At 48.9% G+C, this 18,714-nt stretch overlaps 1 protein-coding gene across 1 annotated transcript in view; it reads right to left on the reverse strand.

Annotated features, from left to right (window-relative positions):
• GALNT18 (polypeptide N-acetylgalactosaminyltransferase 18) overlaps nt 1-18,714 on the reverse strand; it is a 310,766-nt gene that overhangs the window by 82,314 nt on the left and 209,738 nt on the right. Inside the window, exons 4-6 of the mRNA XM_019729256.2 lie at nt 8,264-8,447; nt 6,629-6,826; nt 2,048-2,162 (exon numbers count right to left, since the gene is read on the reverse strand). Of these exons, the coding sequence (XP_019584815.2) occupies nt 2,048-2,162; nt 6,629-6,826; nt 8,264-8,447 (497 nt within the window). The remainder of the gene's footprint in view (nt 1-2,047; nt 2,163-6,628; nt 6,827-8,263; nt 8,448-18,714) is intronic.

Raw genomic sequence — 18,714 nt, forward strand, 5'->3', positions numbered from 1 at the left:
CTCGGCAGTTCTGTATTCCTTAAAGAGGGAAACGGAATCCAACTGAACGAGCCACTTCTCTGCTCTCAGCTCTGCCAGCCAACAGGTCGCTGGGTCCCTGCTTGAAAAGCCACCTGTCATTCAATTCCAATGACACTTCATTTCCATCAAGTGGGAGGGAAGAGATGGGGGCGGGGGGGACGCCAGGCAATGTTTTACACTCTATTTTACATCCTGAACATGAAATCACTCAAAGATTTTAAACAAGTATTTGAAAGGCTCACCCAGTCCCACACTCCAGGACAACTAAGCAAGGAAAAGCTGGAACTCCCCTACTAGTCTGACTGACTCATGTCCAGGTTGGAGGCAGCATTCACAAATCTGATTCCTTTCTCCATGTCCAGACACTTTTACCCACAGAGCATAAGCGACTAGAGGCGGTCCTGTTCGCTCAGCCAATTCCTGGCAGCAGCTTCTGGTGAAAAATATTATGTTTGGGGGAGAGCATTTCTCCAGGAGCAGTGCTGAAATTCAATGGTTAGGACACAAATGGTGAATAAATGACCAGGGTAGGGAGAGCTGGAAAAATGAGGGTGATTATGCAGGCACTGTCTTCCATGAATATATTAGCTCCCAATAAGCCCATGCATTTGACTGCCTCCAAAGCAATTTCTCTGGCTTTCAGTGAATATAGGTGTGGGAAGTGTTTTCTAAGCTCAGCTTAAGAGAACTTGCTCCTGCTGCCAGTGTCCAAAGCCCTAGCGTTAACTCTGGGCGACAGGTCAGGCCCACACCGTGCCTGTCAGGCCACTGCAGGTGTTGTGAGATGCTTGTGCCCAGTCTCACCTCACAGCAGGGCAAAGGGAGTGCAGGGCCAGCGGACTGCCCAGGGGTGGGTGGGTTAGAAGGTCATAGCTGTACCCAAGCTGGAGTCCTTGAGTGGAAACTGGCTATCAGGAACTGAGATGCCACATACAGACACTAGGGCCACAGCGGCGAGAGGGGATCACCAGTAGGTAGCAGCAGAGGCGGTGTGGTCTGCAGGAGGGCTGGCAATAAGGAGAACATGTTGGCTGCCATGAATACCAGCAGGTATGAGGATTTCTCCAAGGTCTGGCGAGATTGCAGTGCGTGAGTGTGTCAGGCTGCTCAGAGATCCCGTGGAGAGGACAGTGGGGACCATTGTAGGGACAAGCCGTAGCTTGAAGGTTGGGTTTTTCATGGGGACAGGGCCACAACCTGGACAGGTGGGTGGGCTTCCCCCTGGGACGAAGTCCTTCATTGTATCCATCATCACATTCCTGCCAACAACCAGGGGACCTACATGTCCCATTAGATTTGGGGGAGGGGTTCACTTTGGAGTTATCTTTTCATGGACCTGGGGAAAGGGGCCAGAACCTAGGAAATGTTCCTGCAGGATGAGAAACTAAATGGTGCCTACTGGGGATTCATACCACACACTGGCAGCTGCAAAGGGCCACCTGTACTTCGGGCGGAACAGAGGCTACCTTCAGAGAGTGGTAAGAGGCATGGATGGGCCTGAGGGTCTGACGAGCATGTGGTGGAGGCAGACATTAGCATGGGGTGAGCCTGGCTGTGTGTTGCTGTTTATAACCCGTGAGTTTACTTCTCTCTAGCCCTCTTTGACAACGTCTTTAGGAAAGTACTGTGGGCCAGTGTGGAGGACACGGAGAATGTCAGTGTGAGAAGTCTCAAGGGGCGGCGACTCTGAGGTCACCCCCAATGCTGGTAGTCTCTTCCTGGAGCACACCTCTGCTCTCCCCCAGGCAGCCTATGTTTGGTTTTAACAAAGAGGCCGTTGCCTTGAGTCGGGAGCCCAACTCTCCCACGTCCCCATCTCCGGCAAAAACCGTTTCTAAACTCCTTTTCTTCTCAAAAATTCTGTAGGTCCCACCCTGTGTCTTTCCCCGTCTGCACTAGCCCATCACGTACACATGGACAAAGGTTAGGGACTAGACATTCAGAATCAGACTGTGACCCTTGACCTTAGACTCAGTTGCCCTTTGGAGAGCTGAGCCACACCCAATGGGTGAGAAACCCTGCTCACCCGGATGCCAAGCTCCACATTCTCGCCTCCGTAGACCTCCATGCCTTCATCCAGTAAGCCGATCTCTTGGAAGTACTGGCGGTCCACAATGAAGCAACCAATGAGGGCCGGGCTCCTGCAGGGGTGCGGGGAGACAGGCCAGTGGTTAGCAGGGGTCCTCATGCCGCTGCCAGGGGAGTGAGAACAGTGGTGTCTTCCTACCAGGATGAGCTGGTCCTCTTGCTTTGCTGCCAGAGCTGGCGTAGACCTCGTTCTCTGACCTCCCAGGTCTACCCTCACCAGCTACTCTAGAGAAGCTATTTCATTAACAGCAGCTGGCAGCTCCTGTCCTGAGAACAACCATCATTCCTGACAGTGTTTCGTTTCTTTTAGCCCGGAGAAGTGGTACCCAGCCTGCCAGTTTAAACTGAATGTCTGGATCTCTAGCTGCCCTGACTCCTGAGCTCTGACCTGCATAGCCAGTCTCTGTTTCTGTCTGGGCACCACCCATGTCAACTTTCCCTTCCTTCCCCACCTTGGGTTTTGCATGCCAACCTTGGTCCATTTAGAAAGAGGAGCTGGGACTTTGAATAGCACGGTAAATAATTTGGATTTTATCTGTAGCTAAAGGAGTGTCAACAAGGGATTTTAGGCAGACAGCAGTATGGGCAGATCTGTGTTTTTAAGAACACTCAGGCAGCTGTGAGGTGCTTGACTGGAGGAGATTGGGTGGAAACTGAGGACTCTAGTAGGGACGCTTGTTGCTACATCCAGTTGAGAAATAAGGAGGACCAGGAACAGAGCACCAGCAATGACAGAGGCATTGTTTGAAGACACACTGTCATGTAAAATCAGCAGAACTTCAGAACAGATGAACTCTGCAGGTGAGAGAGAGGGAGGAATCTGGATGCCGCCTGGCTTTATGGCTAGGGTGATGGTGGGGTGGGAGCCACCCATCAGTACAGGGTGTAGAGAAGAAGCTGGTTTCAGAAGCAAAAAGCATCCCTGCTGAGCACACTGATCTTAGGGTGCCTGTGAGACATGAGGGGAAGAGATCCACCAGGCAGGGCTTAGGTGGATCTTCTGGGTATGGAATTTGGCAGGGGTCTTAGGCTGGGGCAACACTTCCACAGCAGTAGGTCCAGCAGCTGGAAGGTCTTTCCTTAGTGAGAGTGTGAGTGTGGGGCTCGCAGGCTCTGTGCAGACACCCAGCTCGGGACCTCCCACGGCGTGATCCCTATTAGGTGAATCAGCAGGAGCGGGCGGGCGTGGGCTGCTTCTCTGCTGGGAGCATTAATTTATACAAATGACTTTGAATTATTCCACTGCACACTTCCCATTTCTAGCCCTTGTGTAGCATCTTATCAGCTGGTGGCTAAAGGATTTGGAGGGAAGAGAAAGAAAAGGAGAAATGAAGACTCCTCACTCAGCGATGAGAAAATCGTTACTCACATGCAAATGACCCATCTTTGGAATTGGAAACTCATTAAGGTGGAGAAACAGCTATTCTGCAGGCCATTTCTCTGAGGAATACTGACTAATGCAGGAGGCTGCTCAGGCAGAGACAGGCAGGCTGGGGTCCCTGCCCTGCCTCCCTCCCAATCACTGCATTTTATTCTGGATGGCTTCACCTTCCATGGACCTCAGGTACCCAGGCTGGTCAAGTCACATCAACCCACTGCTCCTAAAGCAGACTGAGTTCCTGCTCTGGTGGGGGATGCCCAACCCTGGCCTTGGAGATGGCTGCTATGGGAAAAATCCCCATTTCTGGCTGTGTCTCTGAGAGAAGTTGCCTGGCCTCTCTGAGCCTCTGATTCTGTATCTATGAAAGAATCACCTCTAACCACACAATGATTAAATTAAGTGATGTAAAGCTCTTGAAAACCTCTGGGACATAATTGGTACTCGAAAGATCATTGAAAAACATGCACTTGCACAGTGTAGAAGCCCAGAGAATCCCCTCTCCCTGGTGGAGATTTAAGAACAGCCCAGCAGGTGGGCAGAATGGGGTGGCAGCCTTTTCCTGGGCATTCCTAAAACATCGGGCATGGCAGACTGCTGCTGGACATGCAGGAAGGGGCCTGCCCCATACGACCAAACCCAGACAGGAAGACAGAACCCAAAACAGTTACTCTGGGATGCGCACAGGACGCCTCGGGCAGCCTATTACTTATTAACCAGCTAGGGTATTAAGTGGACCCAGTCAGCCTGAAAGTTTTATTGATTTATACCTTGTCTCACCCGCCCTTCCCGAATTAGAAATAGCTTACAAGGAAATGTAATATACATTGAACAATATAATAAATATCTGAAAAGACCAAAAGTTCACCACAAAATTGGGGGCCAGTTAGAAAGCATCCTCCTCCATGGTTCTTAAAGTGGACCCACAAAGCAGACTCTGAGCTTCCTGGTGGCTGAGGTGAAAATGAACACACGTGGTCTTAGAAATAAGATTTACAGTTCCCATGTGGAAATGTCATACGAATTCCTCAGGGATAGTGAGACTTTATTTATCAGCAGTGAATCTGAAAGAAATTTGTCACGTCAGTCTTCTTATAGAGGTCACTTCAGTACGTAGTAAACAACCATCTCAAAGACACACCTTTAGAATGCAATAGAAGATATCTCTGGGCTCTTTTCGTAGCTTATATCATGCCTGGACAAAGCACTAAAGTACAGCTCCAAGCACACAGGAGCCGAGATGGGTAAGATAAATTTGTATTTTTCTGTGAGGCTGTCTTTATCTACATGTTTCCCCGAAAATAAGACCTAGCTGGACCATTAGCTTTAATGCATCTTTTGGAGCAAAAATTAATATAAGACCCGGTCTTATATAACATAATATAATATAAGACCGAGTCTTATATTAATTTTTGCTCCAATAGACGCATTAGAGCTGATGGTCTGGCTAGATCTTATTTTCGGGGAAACACGGTAGGGATAAAACCAGGAATATTCTTCCAAAACCTTCCATTGATACAATTTCTCTCAGCCACATTTTTGATAAGAATTAGATGATGGAAATTTTGAGGTTGAGATGATATTCTCTGTGAAGGATCTAAAATGCAGGTTTACTAAGACCAAGCTGATACATGTAGAGAGGAGCAGAACAGAAGCAGCTACTATCAGTCTTTTGCAAGAACGCTTATTGCATGATGGTTTATTTCTCCCCAGTAGCATTCACCAGTCCTGGGGGCAGAATTCAGCCACAATCAGTTCCGAGCTCAGCAGTGGGTGATCAGGGGGATGATGACCTGGCATGAAATCCAGCTGACCTGGGCTTGGATCCTGGCTCCACCGCCCAGAGCCTTTGGCAGGGCCGTGCTCCTTTGTTAGTCTGGTTTTCCTCATCTTGTAAAATAGAGATGACATGATGGGCTGTCACCAGGTTATGATGAGGAACAGATGAGACCATGTGTGTCTAAGGCCCTTGCACACAGTGACCCCCAAACAAATACTTAACAACACAAAATTGTGGCAGGGGCCTACCAGATAGGTAACAGAGATCCCCGCAGGAAAGCCAGGTGGAGTTCCCTTCTAGCCTATTTTAAATATAGTTGTTTTTCTTTTTTTCTTCTGGCAAGGAAGATGTGATCTTAGATAATCATCACTCACTTTCAATTAAATTTTTCATAATCTTTTCTCCCTCATGTAATACAAAGCAACATCAGTTTCCAATCTCTTTCATTCCAGGAATGTCCCCTAGGCCACCTTCTGGTGCTGTCTGCATGTTTAACAGGCAGGGCTTTGCAGGGAGCATAAAGGTACCTGTGATTAACCAGACAGAAATAAGAGCTGATGGGGATGGCTATTTCAGGAGTCCTGACCCATAAAACAGAGGCTGCGCAGGGGAGTCATTCCGTTGTGTAGGAAGGTAGCGGCAAAGGCTGAAAGAGTTTAGGATCTTTGAAATGCAGGTTGAAGTCGCTTTTGTCTGAGCCTTACAGGATGAGCTCAAACATCATCAGCCAGGTATCCAAGGTCCCACGGGGTCTGGTCCTGCCTCTCCATCCCTCCAGCCTCATGGGCTGCACTGCTCCCTCAGGTCCCCCTTCCAGCCCCCTTTGAACGTCTCTCTGTGCCCATGAACTCACTCTTCGCTCCTTCGCTTATGGGTACCCCTGCCCCAACCTTGCAATCTCCTGCTTGTCCTTAGAAACGAGTGCAAATGCTACACTTTCTGAAAAGGATTCTCCCCACTTTCCCTGTGGTTTCCACCAGCATGATAGAACAATTTGTTCTTTCAATTATTTTATTCCAGTTATTTTGTCTGTCTTCTCCAGACTCTAGGATTTCTGGGGTAGGGTTCAAGTCTTAACCAGTCCGGACCCCCAGCACCCGGCATAGCAGTTGGCATCCAGCATGTGTCCCACAGTGATGTGTATGAATGAGCAACTTTGAGCCTCTGAATGGATTCTGGGGCCCAAGGCTCTTTTGAAAGAGATCATCAGAGCCTGTAAGTAATAACTGAAGGTCATTTGCAATTCCTTTCCACCACCATCCCAACATCCCATGATGGGGCTGGAGTTTGGGGAATAAGGGCTGGGCTGGGAGGGGAGCCTGGAAGACAGGCAGAGGGACCCCTGGGTGAGGATGCTTTACCTGATCGGGGCCGTGGAGTTCTCCAGCTTCCACCAGGACTTGGGGGGGTTTAGGTAGCGGCACCACAGCTCCCAGTCAAAGCCCTGGGCTGCCAGTGGGTACTCTTCTATCTCAAAGTTGTCATACTTGATGTTGTCAAAGGATGGCGAGATGACCCGTTTCCGGTTCTCCTTTATGCGGGTGAGCACGGGTTCAGCCCTGAGGAGGGAGGGAGGGAAAGAGGGGGTTACTGTTTCCAAGCTGGAGAAATGTCACACTGGCAACTAAGCTCCCTCCCCTGCAGAAAGGGGAAGAACACCTGGCCATCTCCTCCGGGGGAGAGCTGCTCTACCTCCTGGAAGGAGGCCCTGAAAACCTCCCATCCCCCATACTTCTGGGCTGGCAAGAGGCCTGGCCACTCCTTCAGCACCTCCTGGGCTGAGCTGAGACATTCTTAGTGCCTTAGATCTTTGTGTCTGCTTGACTTCCTCTTTTTCCACTTTGGGAAAAAAAGAAAATCAAGACTTAAGAAAGAAGAAAGAAACAGATCTGAGGTTCCAGGGGAAGCTTTCAACTTGGGCTTTGATTTTGCTGAAATTCAGTGCATTAACCAGGAGAAAAGGACACATGTGATGGCAGAGACTTGGAGCTGAGAGCAAACTTACTTCATGCGGCTTCAGTCCTTCCAGCTGTGCCACCCCCACCCCAAGCTTGTGCTTTGCGTTCCCCACAGCCCAAGGAGAGGTGGGGGTCTGGCTTCCAGGCAGCCAGGAGGCCACTATGGGCACCAGGAGAGCAAAGTGTTTGCAGACGGGAAAGATAAGCTTCTCATTAACAATGCATTTGTTGCATAATTGTTTATTCCAATCAGCTTGAAATAGTAAGTGTCCCTCTCCTCTGCTGCCGATAATCCAGTGAAAATTCTTTTTAAATAGTCACAAATGGCAAGCAGGGACTTCAACTACAAAAAATGGCTGCACTGCAGTCTTAATTCAACCCGTTATATAAAAGCAGCCCAAATCCAGTGATGCTGTGTGCATACCCTGCTGCTCCTTCCTGCTAAAGGGTGCCCCTTACTGCACCCTGGAGAGGCAGAGGGCGGTACCTGGAGTCTGGGAAGGAGTGCAGACCTCAGTGCCATCAGGATGGTACTCAGCCATCCCCAGGGCCTGGGCCTCCTGCGCCCAGGTTCTCTGCAAAGCCACACACAGGGATGTCAGAATCAGGTGCCCCATCCTGCTTGGCTGTAGTCACTCAGGCCCCACACAGCACCTGAGCAGCCCTGACCAGAGAAAGAAAGGTTTTCGAAGATCTAGTTCTCCCAGGAGGGAGAATCTGAGATTCTGTACTACCTCTGGCTTGGCATTTGGGGAGCCCAGGGCACCTGTGTCCCCTAGAAGACCACATTAGCCAGAGTCACACCTGCTGTCACCATACCCTTTAGATCCTGTGTGTTGAACTGTTGACCCCTGGCCTTTTCCCATCCGGAAGGGCCAGCCCTGTGGCCTAGGTCACTCACACACCCAGATCTCACTTGTTCCCAGAATTCTCTACTTTCTGCAACCATGACTGAGATCCCAGCATGTTTTGTACCCACTTGGGCCAAAGTGCCTGGGCCACACTGGCACTCATCCTCCCCTCCTGATGGGCACTTACCAGCCCACATTGAATTCCACATGGGCATCAAAGAGAGCCACGACGGGGGCCGTGGCCACCCTCCAGCCACTGACCCTGGAGCGGATGAGGCCTTCCTGCTTGGTGTGGCGCACGATTTTGATGAAGCCCGGCTTCTGGCCGTTCACCTTGTCCACATACTCCATCAGCTTCTCCTTCAGTTCCTCTGTGAGGGAGAAAATGATCCTTAGCATAATGGGGGCAGGGGACAATCAAAGCATTCACCCTTCTAGGCTGAAATGACACCCGAAAGAGGCTGGAGGGTCCGTTCCCTTCCCCAGCTCTTCCCTGGTGTTCCCTGGGATGGCCGGAGCGACTCAGTGGAAAAGTAGAGGTGAAAGCAGTATTCATTGAACCTAAGCCCAGAACTTGCACGGGATCACATGCCTCACACACACTACTTAATCTTCACAAAAGCCCCTGAGAAAATGTGGCTCAGAAGTTTATCAACTTGTTCGACGCCATGCAGGTTGGAAGTGGCAGAGTCTGGTTTCAAGCTGGTGTAATGACTGCAAAGCCACACTCTTCTCATCAGCTCAGGGGCCTCCTTCGTCCCCAGTGCCCTCCACCAGTCCTCCCTGAATCCCCAGAGAAGGCGCCATCCGTGAAGACTACAGTCCAGGACCCACTCTGCCTGCATCTCCATCTTTCCGGGAAGCGTATGACCAGGAGCTGTGCCCTGTGAACAGTTGCCATTGGTGTGTTGCCTGCTGTGGCTGGGCCTGGCTAGGCATCTGATTCCCCTGCTTCTTTACCACTGGGAATGGGGCCTGCAGCTACAGAACAGGCCCCCCTGGCCCTGCGGCTAGTGGGAGCACCGTAGCCATGTTCTGTGTTTTCCACAGCAGCTCAGGCCACAGGCTGGGACCCAAAATGACGACCTCAGTGGGCCACATTCTCCTACCTGCAACCACAGCACCTCCCCAGAGCTCGATCTCCACTCTATTTCTGTGTTCTCCATCACCCCTCCTCCCATCTTCTCACCCTGCCTACACCCAGCCCTGGGACAGACCCACCTGGGCTGAGCTCTGTCCTTTTCAGGAGCTCCACATCCCCAGGTTCCCAGTCTGGGGCCCCAGCACACAAGCAGCCCATTAAGTGTGAGAAAAGGGCACGAGGCAGCGGGCACAGTGCCTGACACATACAGGGCATGCGCACCCAAAGAGGACAGTGGTTGGTGCCAACAACGGGGCATTTTAAGTCTGCTTTCCATGCATTAGCGATATGACACTGAGCCTGTTACTAACTCAGTTCTTGATGCCCGTGACGATGTTTGGATGGGATGAATTTATTTTGCATGTGGGAAGGACATGAATTTGGGGGACTAGAGGGTGCACTATTTATGGGTTGAATTGTGTAGCCCCCAAAAGATATACAGAAGTCTACACCCCAGTAGCTCAGAATATGGACTTAATTGGAAATAAAGTCTGCAGGTGTAACCAAGTTAAACTAAGGTCATTAGGCCCTAATCCAATATGACTGATGGATACAGTCAGATATGCACAGAAGAAAGACAAATGAGGAGACAGAGAGAGAAGATCGTCATCTACCCGCCAAGGAACGCCTGAGGTTCTCAGAAGCTAGACGACAGGCGTGGAACAGACCCTTCCCCTGCCACCTTCAGAGGCAGCACAGAACTTGATTTTGTGCCCCAGAACTGAGACAATACATTTCTGTTGTTCTAAGCCACCCAGCTTGTGGTTTTGTACTTTGCAGTCCTGGGAAACTAATATGGTTGTCATGAGGATGAAATGGAATTAATGTCTGAAAAAGGTATGACACAGTAGATGCTAAAAACAAACAAACAAACAAACAAAAAGTTTTCCTTGTTCTGTCCCTCCCTCCTCACTCCCAGTTTCTGTCACATTGGACGTTGTAAGGGAGCGGGGAGCTGAGACCGTCCCTGGAAATCCATCTCGGGCTGACCACGGCCTCTTCATGTGCTCTGGCCCAGGATCGCTCTCCCACTCTTCCTGCTGTACCCTGCTCCTACATTAGAAGTTTCCTGCCTGCCCACAGATTGCAAGTCTGAGAGCAGCAAGGCCATGGGGACCAAGCAGGAGACACAAACGTGTTCAGGGGATTTAAGCCAAGGATGACAACAGGCCCGGTGGCTGCTGCCAGCATTGGCGTGTCCTCCTAGAGACATTGAGTTCAAACCTTTTTGCACACGATGCTTGCCAAACAGTCCTGGATGAATGGGTCGGATGTGGCCCCCAGGCTGCTGTTTGTACCCCTGCTTGAGTAATCATCCGGGAGGTGAGGCAATTGCGCATCCAAGGCAGAAGCAGTGAAAGGGAGACAGGAGATTCTCGTCCTAGGCAGCTCCTAACCTGTTCTGTGACCTTGGGCAAGTCCCTACAAATCCCAAGACCTCAGAGTTAGGTAGACAGGATTTCAAAGTTAGTGTGGAACCCATCTCAGGTGTGGGTCCCCTTGTCTGTCCTGATGCACGATCATCCTGCCCTGCAGGGACAGGGGCTCTGTGCAGGCCAGGCCTCACTGGGCCCCTCCAGCTGTGAGATGTGCTTTTTAATTTTGCCCTCCAAACGCCAGGGTCCCTCAGCCTTCCACTCAGCAGTCCAAGCCTCATTTCGTGGCCATACAGGGTAGATCAAGTGCTTCTTACACGCGACAAGCACTTAGAGTTGAAGACCCTTCAGTCCTTGAGGATGTCTCTGGGTCAAATGTCTTTAGCTTCTCCTTATATTGCCTCACACCTTGTAAGTTCAAGGTCTTTTATCATGTTGAACTTCCCTCTAAATATGTTAGTTTTTCTCTAACATGCTTAAACTAGGCACCTAGGAGTTGGCCTAGTAGGTCTGGAGTAAAACAGGCTATAGAGAATAGCGGGAACTAATCACCTCCCTCATTCTAGAATCTTTGCCCCTATTGACGTAGTTTAAGGTCACATTAACTTTGCCTACTTTTGACTCAAATTGAGCTTATTGGAAACATACACCTACAGGTTCTTTTGACATGGTCTTAAGTCAGGCCTCCTTCATCCCATCTCTTCATGAATGCGTGCACATGCGCGTGTTTGTGTGTGTGTGTGTGTGTGTGTGTGTGAGAGAGAGAGAGAGAGAGAGAGAGAGAGAGAGAGAGAGAGAGAGATGTGTGCACGTGCACTCCTGCATGCATGCTCTGAGCCAAGACGTAGGATCTTCCATTGACTCCTCTGTAATTCAATCTTTTTAAGGATTTACACTGTTCCTCTGAATTAAAAATGTTTTACTTTCCCGGATTCTGTTATCCAATGCCTGTTACTTGGCCCTTCCAAAGGTGCAGGTCCTGCAAGTGATGAGCATATGGGCTTTGCTGGTCAAGTCATCCTTTCAAATAGTGTCACCCTCGTCCATGTCTAGGGCTAGTGGGGGCCGTCAGGTGTTCTCATTCCAGCCTGGAGAAAACTCAGCTGACATTTGTGCTGCCACCAGCATGCAGTACGTATCACTGTAGCTGATATGCAAACAACCCTGTGATCTTGGATTGCTCAGATGACTGGGGAGGCCCAGGGATGCCACTGTCTCACAAATGTCAGTAAGTTGGCCAAAAAGTGGCATAACTCAATGTGCCCCACGCTTACAAGTTTTTCAAGTATGGTTGCCAGGAGGCCTCTTAAAACATTTATTGGGGCCAGCCTGGTGGCGGTCGGAGCTCCATGCTCCTGACTCCAAGGGCTGCTGGTTCGATTCCCACATGGCCCAGTGGGTTCTCAATCACAAGGTTGTCGGTTCAATTCCTCGACTCCCACAAGGGATGGTGGGCAGCGCCCCCTGCAACTAACAACGGCAACTGGACCTGGAGCCGAGCTGCGCCCTCCACAACTAAGACTGAAAGGACAACAACTTGACTTGGAAAAAGACTTGGAAGTATGCACTGTTCCCCAATAAAGTCCTGTTCCCCTTCCCCAATAAAATCTTAAAAAGAAAAAAAACACACAACATTTATTGTTTCATCACTTCAAAGCCAACCCCTCATATATCCTTTTTAAAAATGTTAAATAGAAAGCCTATAAAGCCTGATATTTGGTAGTGTAGTGGTAAGTGCACAGTGCTTGGACTAAGAACTGGGCTAGTACCAAATGACCCCTCCCACAGTCCCAGGGAGGACATACCTATTCCCCTGCTCTTGCCCCCCCCACCCCTCAGGTGAGAATTGCTGCCCCCAGGGACCACTGTTACTGTGGTATTGATGGGACAGGATTGTGGACGATTGCCACCAAATGGTCCCCCATGAATCCCACCTCTCTGCCTCATACCCTGAATCAGGACTGACCATATGACAACAGGGTGTAGCACGAGGGACCCCCTGCAAGTCCCAGGCGCAGGCCTTAGGAGGCCTTGCAGCTTCTGCTTCATTCTCTCGCTGCCCTAAGTGAGGCAGCCCAAGCCAGCCTCCCTGGGGATGACAGGCCCAGAGACTCCCTCTCACGTAGGCCCCAGACATGTGAGTGAGACCATCTCTGATCCTTCAGCCACCAGGGGATTGCAAACCCAAGGGAGGCAGGAGGGAGCCCAAATAACACCACGTAGAGCAGAGACAAGCTGCCCTTATTGCAGAATTGTGGCTCCAGCTCTTACGGCAGAATTATGAGCCAATGAATGGTTGCTGTTTTAAGCCACTTACTTCTGGGGTGGTTTGTTATACACAAAGGTAACAAAACAGGATCTATTGTCCTGGTATGACGCCAGGGTTAAAATAAGATTGTGAACTCCTGATGCACAGGAAATGAAGTTAGACACAAAAGAGCCAGCTTAGAAGGTGGCAGCAAGAGACGAAAAGGCTTCATTTCTTGTAGGAGCTGCTTGCCCTTTTGTGCTTCTGAGCGCTGTTAACAGTGAACTAGAACAAAAGTTTCTGGTGGATCAGCTGGAGAAAAATTCTGTTCTCAGCCAGCTGCATCCCAAACGCTGGTTACTGATTAGAAGAGAGGATTTCCTGAGCCCCATTTAAACAACTGCTGTCAAAAAAATTTTAAAAGTCCTGAAATACCCTGGAAAACACTGGCTCAGTCTTTGCAAAGTACCTTTACCTAATAAGGTTTTCATGGTTTCCTTCAACCTTTGCCCATTGCCAAAGCAAGAAGGAATTATCTCAAAAGCACTTTTGCATTTGCTAGAAAAGTGTTGTCCAAGATATTCCTTATTATATATTATACATAATATGTATGGTAAATACCTCTCAGAACTTAGCTCACAAAACATAAAGAATGGTGCTGTTCTTTATATCTAAACACAAACACATAACCATCATCATATTTGCCTTTTCGTCAAGGCTTCCAATAAGCTCAGAGGCAAATATAATAATGACTCATGACAGGATTCTATCAGAAGTTTTGCTTTTTTACCTTTGCTAAAGCTTTGATTTTTAAGTTCTAGCAGGAAAGCTGCTTTGTCTTTTACCTTTTTTGCCTACATAAGCTACCTTTAATTATTTTTCGAAATACCTATAAATAACTTTTAATAAAGTGTCTTGGTAGAGTATAACAGGAATATAATTGTGGAAAAAAGAGGAAGGCTGTATTTGATGTTTGTCTTAATGTGTTGGGGAAGGGGGAGGTAGGGAGTCTGCCCTCTGTGACTTTGCCAAATTTAGAATCAATGGCGGAGCTATAGATAGCCAATGATAACAGAGAAATACAGTTTGCGCCCTGCATGGGGCCAGGTGTAATCCTGCTCGCTTTGCTGCTCCAGCCCTCTCCTGCTCTCCACAAATCCCTGCTCTGCTGACATCTGGATGACCTCTGTAAATCAGCACGCCCAGAAGCCATGCTGAGGAAACAGCATTCATCTCTCAGGGGGTCACAGGCCACTCTCCATCATCGCCATGTGGTGCCTCCTCCTAGAGCCAGCTAAGTGGGGCTGCTTGCCTACTCGCCCTTCTTCAGGCTTGGGTGCCAAGTGAAAATGTGCAATTCACCAGCCTGGTCAAACAGAGCCCTTTCTTCTCTCCCTACATTTGTCCCTTGTCCTGCTCCCGTAGAAAGCAATTAGCTTCATGGGGTCACCCCAAATGAAACTGCAGGCTGAGCAGAAATCTGGTACCACTGGCTATTAATTTGATTTAAACGCCTAATGAGATACTCTTTATCTCTTGTATAAAGGAAAATAAAGGAGCAGAAAATTGATGCCTGATGGGGCTTCACTCTTCACTCTTCTCTGCCCTGTCTCACGTCCCCACGTCCTCACCCCTGTTTCCTGGAGTCGGCTCCCAGACAAATGAACTGGGCTCAACTCCATCTCTGTTCTGTGTTCTGCTTCTAGGGGAACCCAAACTGAGACAGTCATGCATTCTCCATGACACTATGGTCCCCACCAGTTGCTTCTTCCTTGTCTGGTCCTCGAAAACATGTGAACCTTCAACCCAGGACCTGTATACATGATGTGTATGTATATGAAAACTTACCTTCCTCTACCCCTGCTTCTTTGCATTAACTGGCTAACATTTAATAAAGAAAATATTAATAAAAATGATGTACTAGGTGTTATTCTAAGCACTTTGCATAGATTATCTCATTTCAGCCTTTTGACAACCCTCTGGTAGGGTGGTTACCATTATTATCATTCTATTTTGAAGGTGAGGAAATGAAGGTACAATGTGACCCAGGTAGGAAGTGGTGGAGTCAGGATTTATGTCCAACCAGGCTGTCCCCAGAGTCTACACTGTATCTCGACACTGTCTATTGCCTCACTGGAATAAAAGCTGGCCAGTGTAAGAATCAGTTGGTTAAAAACACAGGTCCCAGGGTACCACCCCACGCCAAATCTGATTGGTACATCTGGGATGGGACCAGAGACTCTGAGTTTCATATGAGCTCCCTGGGAGATTCAGATGGGTAGCCAAGCCTGGTGACAACTGAAATAAATGAATATTGGCTTTGTAACCATGTGCGAAGGAGCCTCCTCTGGAATTATGTGAGGTTCCAGCCCTTAAGCGAAGGCCTCAGACTCTGAAAAAGGCTCCCCACTCCCTGGCCAGAGACTTTTCCCCCTTATTCTCCTAAACCCGTGGGCTGTGTCTTGCTGCTCTTAGTTGCAGACACTTTACTTTGCATTGTTTTCATTTCTCCACGTGGCCATCTTTGGATCTGATGCCGTGGACTGTCCCCCTGTAGTTCCCAGCGGCCCCCACACAGGGCACTTTTGTCCCCTCTGCCTATCCCTGCAAGCTCAGTTCTGTCCCCACAAGGCCAGCGTGGATTAGAGTTGCCACCCCCGCCCTCCAATTGCCTGGGAAGGGATGTGAACACCCCCACTGAGAAGTGCTAATAATTGCTAGTCTCCAATGGTGCTAATTTAAAGATTAAAAGCACAGCACATTTCTGTTTATTCGTCTGAGAGTAAACAGTAGCTGGTTTTTCCTCTAAAGCCATTTAGGGCCAATGAAATACAAATGACATGTCAACACACTTCAAAAGAGAGATTACTTATTATGATGATGCAGTGGTCATCAAACCTAGCTAAGGGCTAAAAAATAAATAAATATAATGCCACCAGACCCCACCGCCCCTGAAGAATCTGGAGGGGGGCTCTGGACTCAGGTGCCCCTGCTGATGAATGATGGTGAGCTGGACTTAGACAGCTGGGATCCCAGACGAATATGCCAACTTGAGCCCTAAGCCTAGGGGCAGCCTTGTTTTGTGCATTCTTCTCTAAGATCAGACAAGCTTTCAAATCCTGGGTATTTTCCAAGTGCCTTCCATGTGGTTTATTCTTCTGTCCAATACACGTAATAGCTGCCCTTCTGTCCAATACACGTAATAGCTGCACTTCTGTCCAGCTGCTTTAATAGCTGCACTATTCAGCTATTAAAGTCAATTGATACTGAAGTAGATTTGGAGTGGCCTTAAATTGTCCTTACTCAGGACTGGGAAAGTCTCCACTTGGGAGCCCACAGATGGCATATAAATATGGCTACAGGGTCCAAGCAGAGTGTCACAATCTTCTTGGGAAGCTCCAAGCATTAATTCAGTCTTAGCAAGTTATAGAAAGTCCCAAAATTACCACCTACAGTACCAGTCATCTGTTTCTGGGTCTACTCTTTTGTGTCAGAGCCAGGCATTGGTGGCCACCAAAACTCACAAGAAATAAGCACTCTTTCCTTAGTGGGCTCTCCACAACCAGGCTCTCCACATCCACTAATGCCCTCTTATCTGCTATAAAATGACTTGTTTTCCGAAAGATCTTGTATCCTGCAACAAAACGGTCAGTACCGGTTTCTGAAGATGATTGTGGCAGATGATATAGAAATAGTCCCCTGGCCAGTCAGGAATGTATTGGGTGTTAATCTCTCTCTCTCTCTCTCTCTCTCTCTCTCTCTCTCTCTCTCTCTCTCTCTCTCTCTCTCACACACACACACACCCCTGATTTATAACATCTGCTGATGTCTATGGTGCAAATATTCCCACCATAGCTGATCTGAAGCTACTAACCTGATGTCACTGACTGAGCTGGGGAGAGCTGTGTGGAGTTGGGAAAGGGTGGGCATAATCAGTGGGCGACGGTCCAGGTCAGCCCCACGCGCTGGTTCTAACGCCCAGGGTGGGAAGCCTGCGGTTCTGTGGGCACTGTCCCCCATGTGGCATAGAACGGCATTGGGCTCAGCTCCTTACCTCAATACATCCCATTCTTTACTCATTCATTCTGCAATTATATATTAAGCGCACATGAAATACCGTATAGTATTCTAGATTCTCATCTTACTGAAATCTCACTACCGCCCTGCAAACAATGACATTTATAGATAATGCTTATTTAATTAGTGCTTACCACATGCGAGGTACTATTCTAAATTGCTTTATATATTGCTCATTCAATCCTCTCAGCAACCACACAACTGCTGCAGGTAGGGTAGTGTTATCCCCATTCCACAGATTGAGAAATCAGAGCACAGAGAGGTGGAGGGATTCGCTCAGTGTCACAGAGTGAGAAGGGGGCAAAGCAGGCCCCCTGGCTCAAGTCCACAGTCTCAATCCCACAGGAGAAAACTCAGGGATCAGACTTTAAGTGACATACCCCCAATGACACAGCCGGTAAGGAATTCAAACTTAGAGCTGCCTGACTCTAAAGACTTTGCTCCTTGTCACTGCCTCAGTGCCAAAGGAGCCACGTGTCTCAGGCCCCAACAGCTTCTATGATCACTGATTCATTTCAGAAAAAAAAGTCCTCTCTTTAGAATGATGTATGCTTAGAACACAAGGGAAGGGATTAGACTGCTAAACTCAGCTTCTTTTTGGCTGGAAGGCTGATATGGAATATTCACACACAAAATCCAATTTCTTTGGATACAAATCCCCGAGCAAGCAAGACCAAGAAATGAGGGAAGAGCGCTTAAGTGTGGGTGAGGGTTTCCTAGAGTGCTTGCTACCTTTGGAATTCACAGGACAATTATGCTTGGAAATCCAGTAGGGGACCAAGGACAAAAGGTTGCCAGAATCAATCTGGGGGTTCACCATGGGCCAGCCTGGGGTACAGGTCTAGGAACCTACATCCTTCAGTTCCAGGCAGGGGATTCTAATGCTCACCCCGTCTGACACTCCCAGACCTGCCCAAGGTCACAGGGTTGGTTATCAGCACAGCCAGGAGGAGAATTGAGTTCTCTTTCCCCCAGGGCCAGAGCTCCTGGCTCTCTCTTCCACGGACTCTATTTGTCCACTGTGAGTAATTCAGAAAATGAAAATGAGAATAATGGACTAATAGAAATCAGTGGTCTTCATGGACTAAACGACCTTGGAAAAAGGCCAGTTTGCCTTTGTGCTCCCTGAGGCTGTGTGAGGAGGAAACTCCTATAAAGTAAAGGTGGGACTACAGCCCAAATGCTGTGAAATTACTTAAAGGGCACAAAATACTCGGGCTACTCTGATGGTTTTCAGCAGGAATCTCGGGACTTATTAAAAATGCCCTGACGGGTGATGAATGCCAGCTGTGTCCAGGCAGCGTGAACACGGCTTCAGCCCCAGCCCCTCCAGCTCAGGGGTACTGAGTAGGAAGGCTCCTGTGAGCTAGGGAGGTGTGACAAAGAACTCAGAGCCTTGGGAAATAATGGCATCAGCATGTGGCAGCAGGCTAGTTCCAAGCTGAGAAGAAACCCTCTTGAGGGGCTTTGTCCCATCAGGGGAGGGGTTCCAGGAGGGCCACGCCCAGGAACTCAGAAAGGACTGTTGTGCCAGCACTCAGAAAGGACCGTTGCCACTGGCAGTTAAGCCAGGGACCAACTGGCATTTTGGTGTGGAATTATCTTGTGCAAGACTTGGAGAGTTAGAGGGCTGCCTAGCTCAGAAAGGTGATGATCCAACATCCCCTGACTGAGCGTCCTAGAGTTTATCATTCTGAGTCCAAAATGTCAAGATTCTGAGATTCCTAGAATCGGTGGTTCTCAGATACTAACTCCCATGATCCTGAGATGCTGGGGTTCTAAGTTTCTGTAAATAT

The sequence above is a fragment of the Rhinolophus sinicus genome, linkage group LG06 (genome assembly GCF_036562045.2).
Source record: "Rhinolophus sinicus isolate RSC01 linkage group LG06, ASM3656204v1, whole genome shotgun sequence".
NCBI lineage: Eukaryota > Metazoa > Chordata > Mammalia > Chiroptera > Rhinolophidae > Rhinolophus > Rhinolophus sinicus.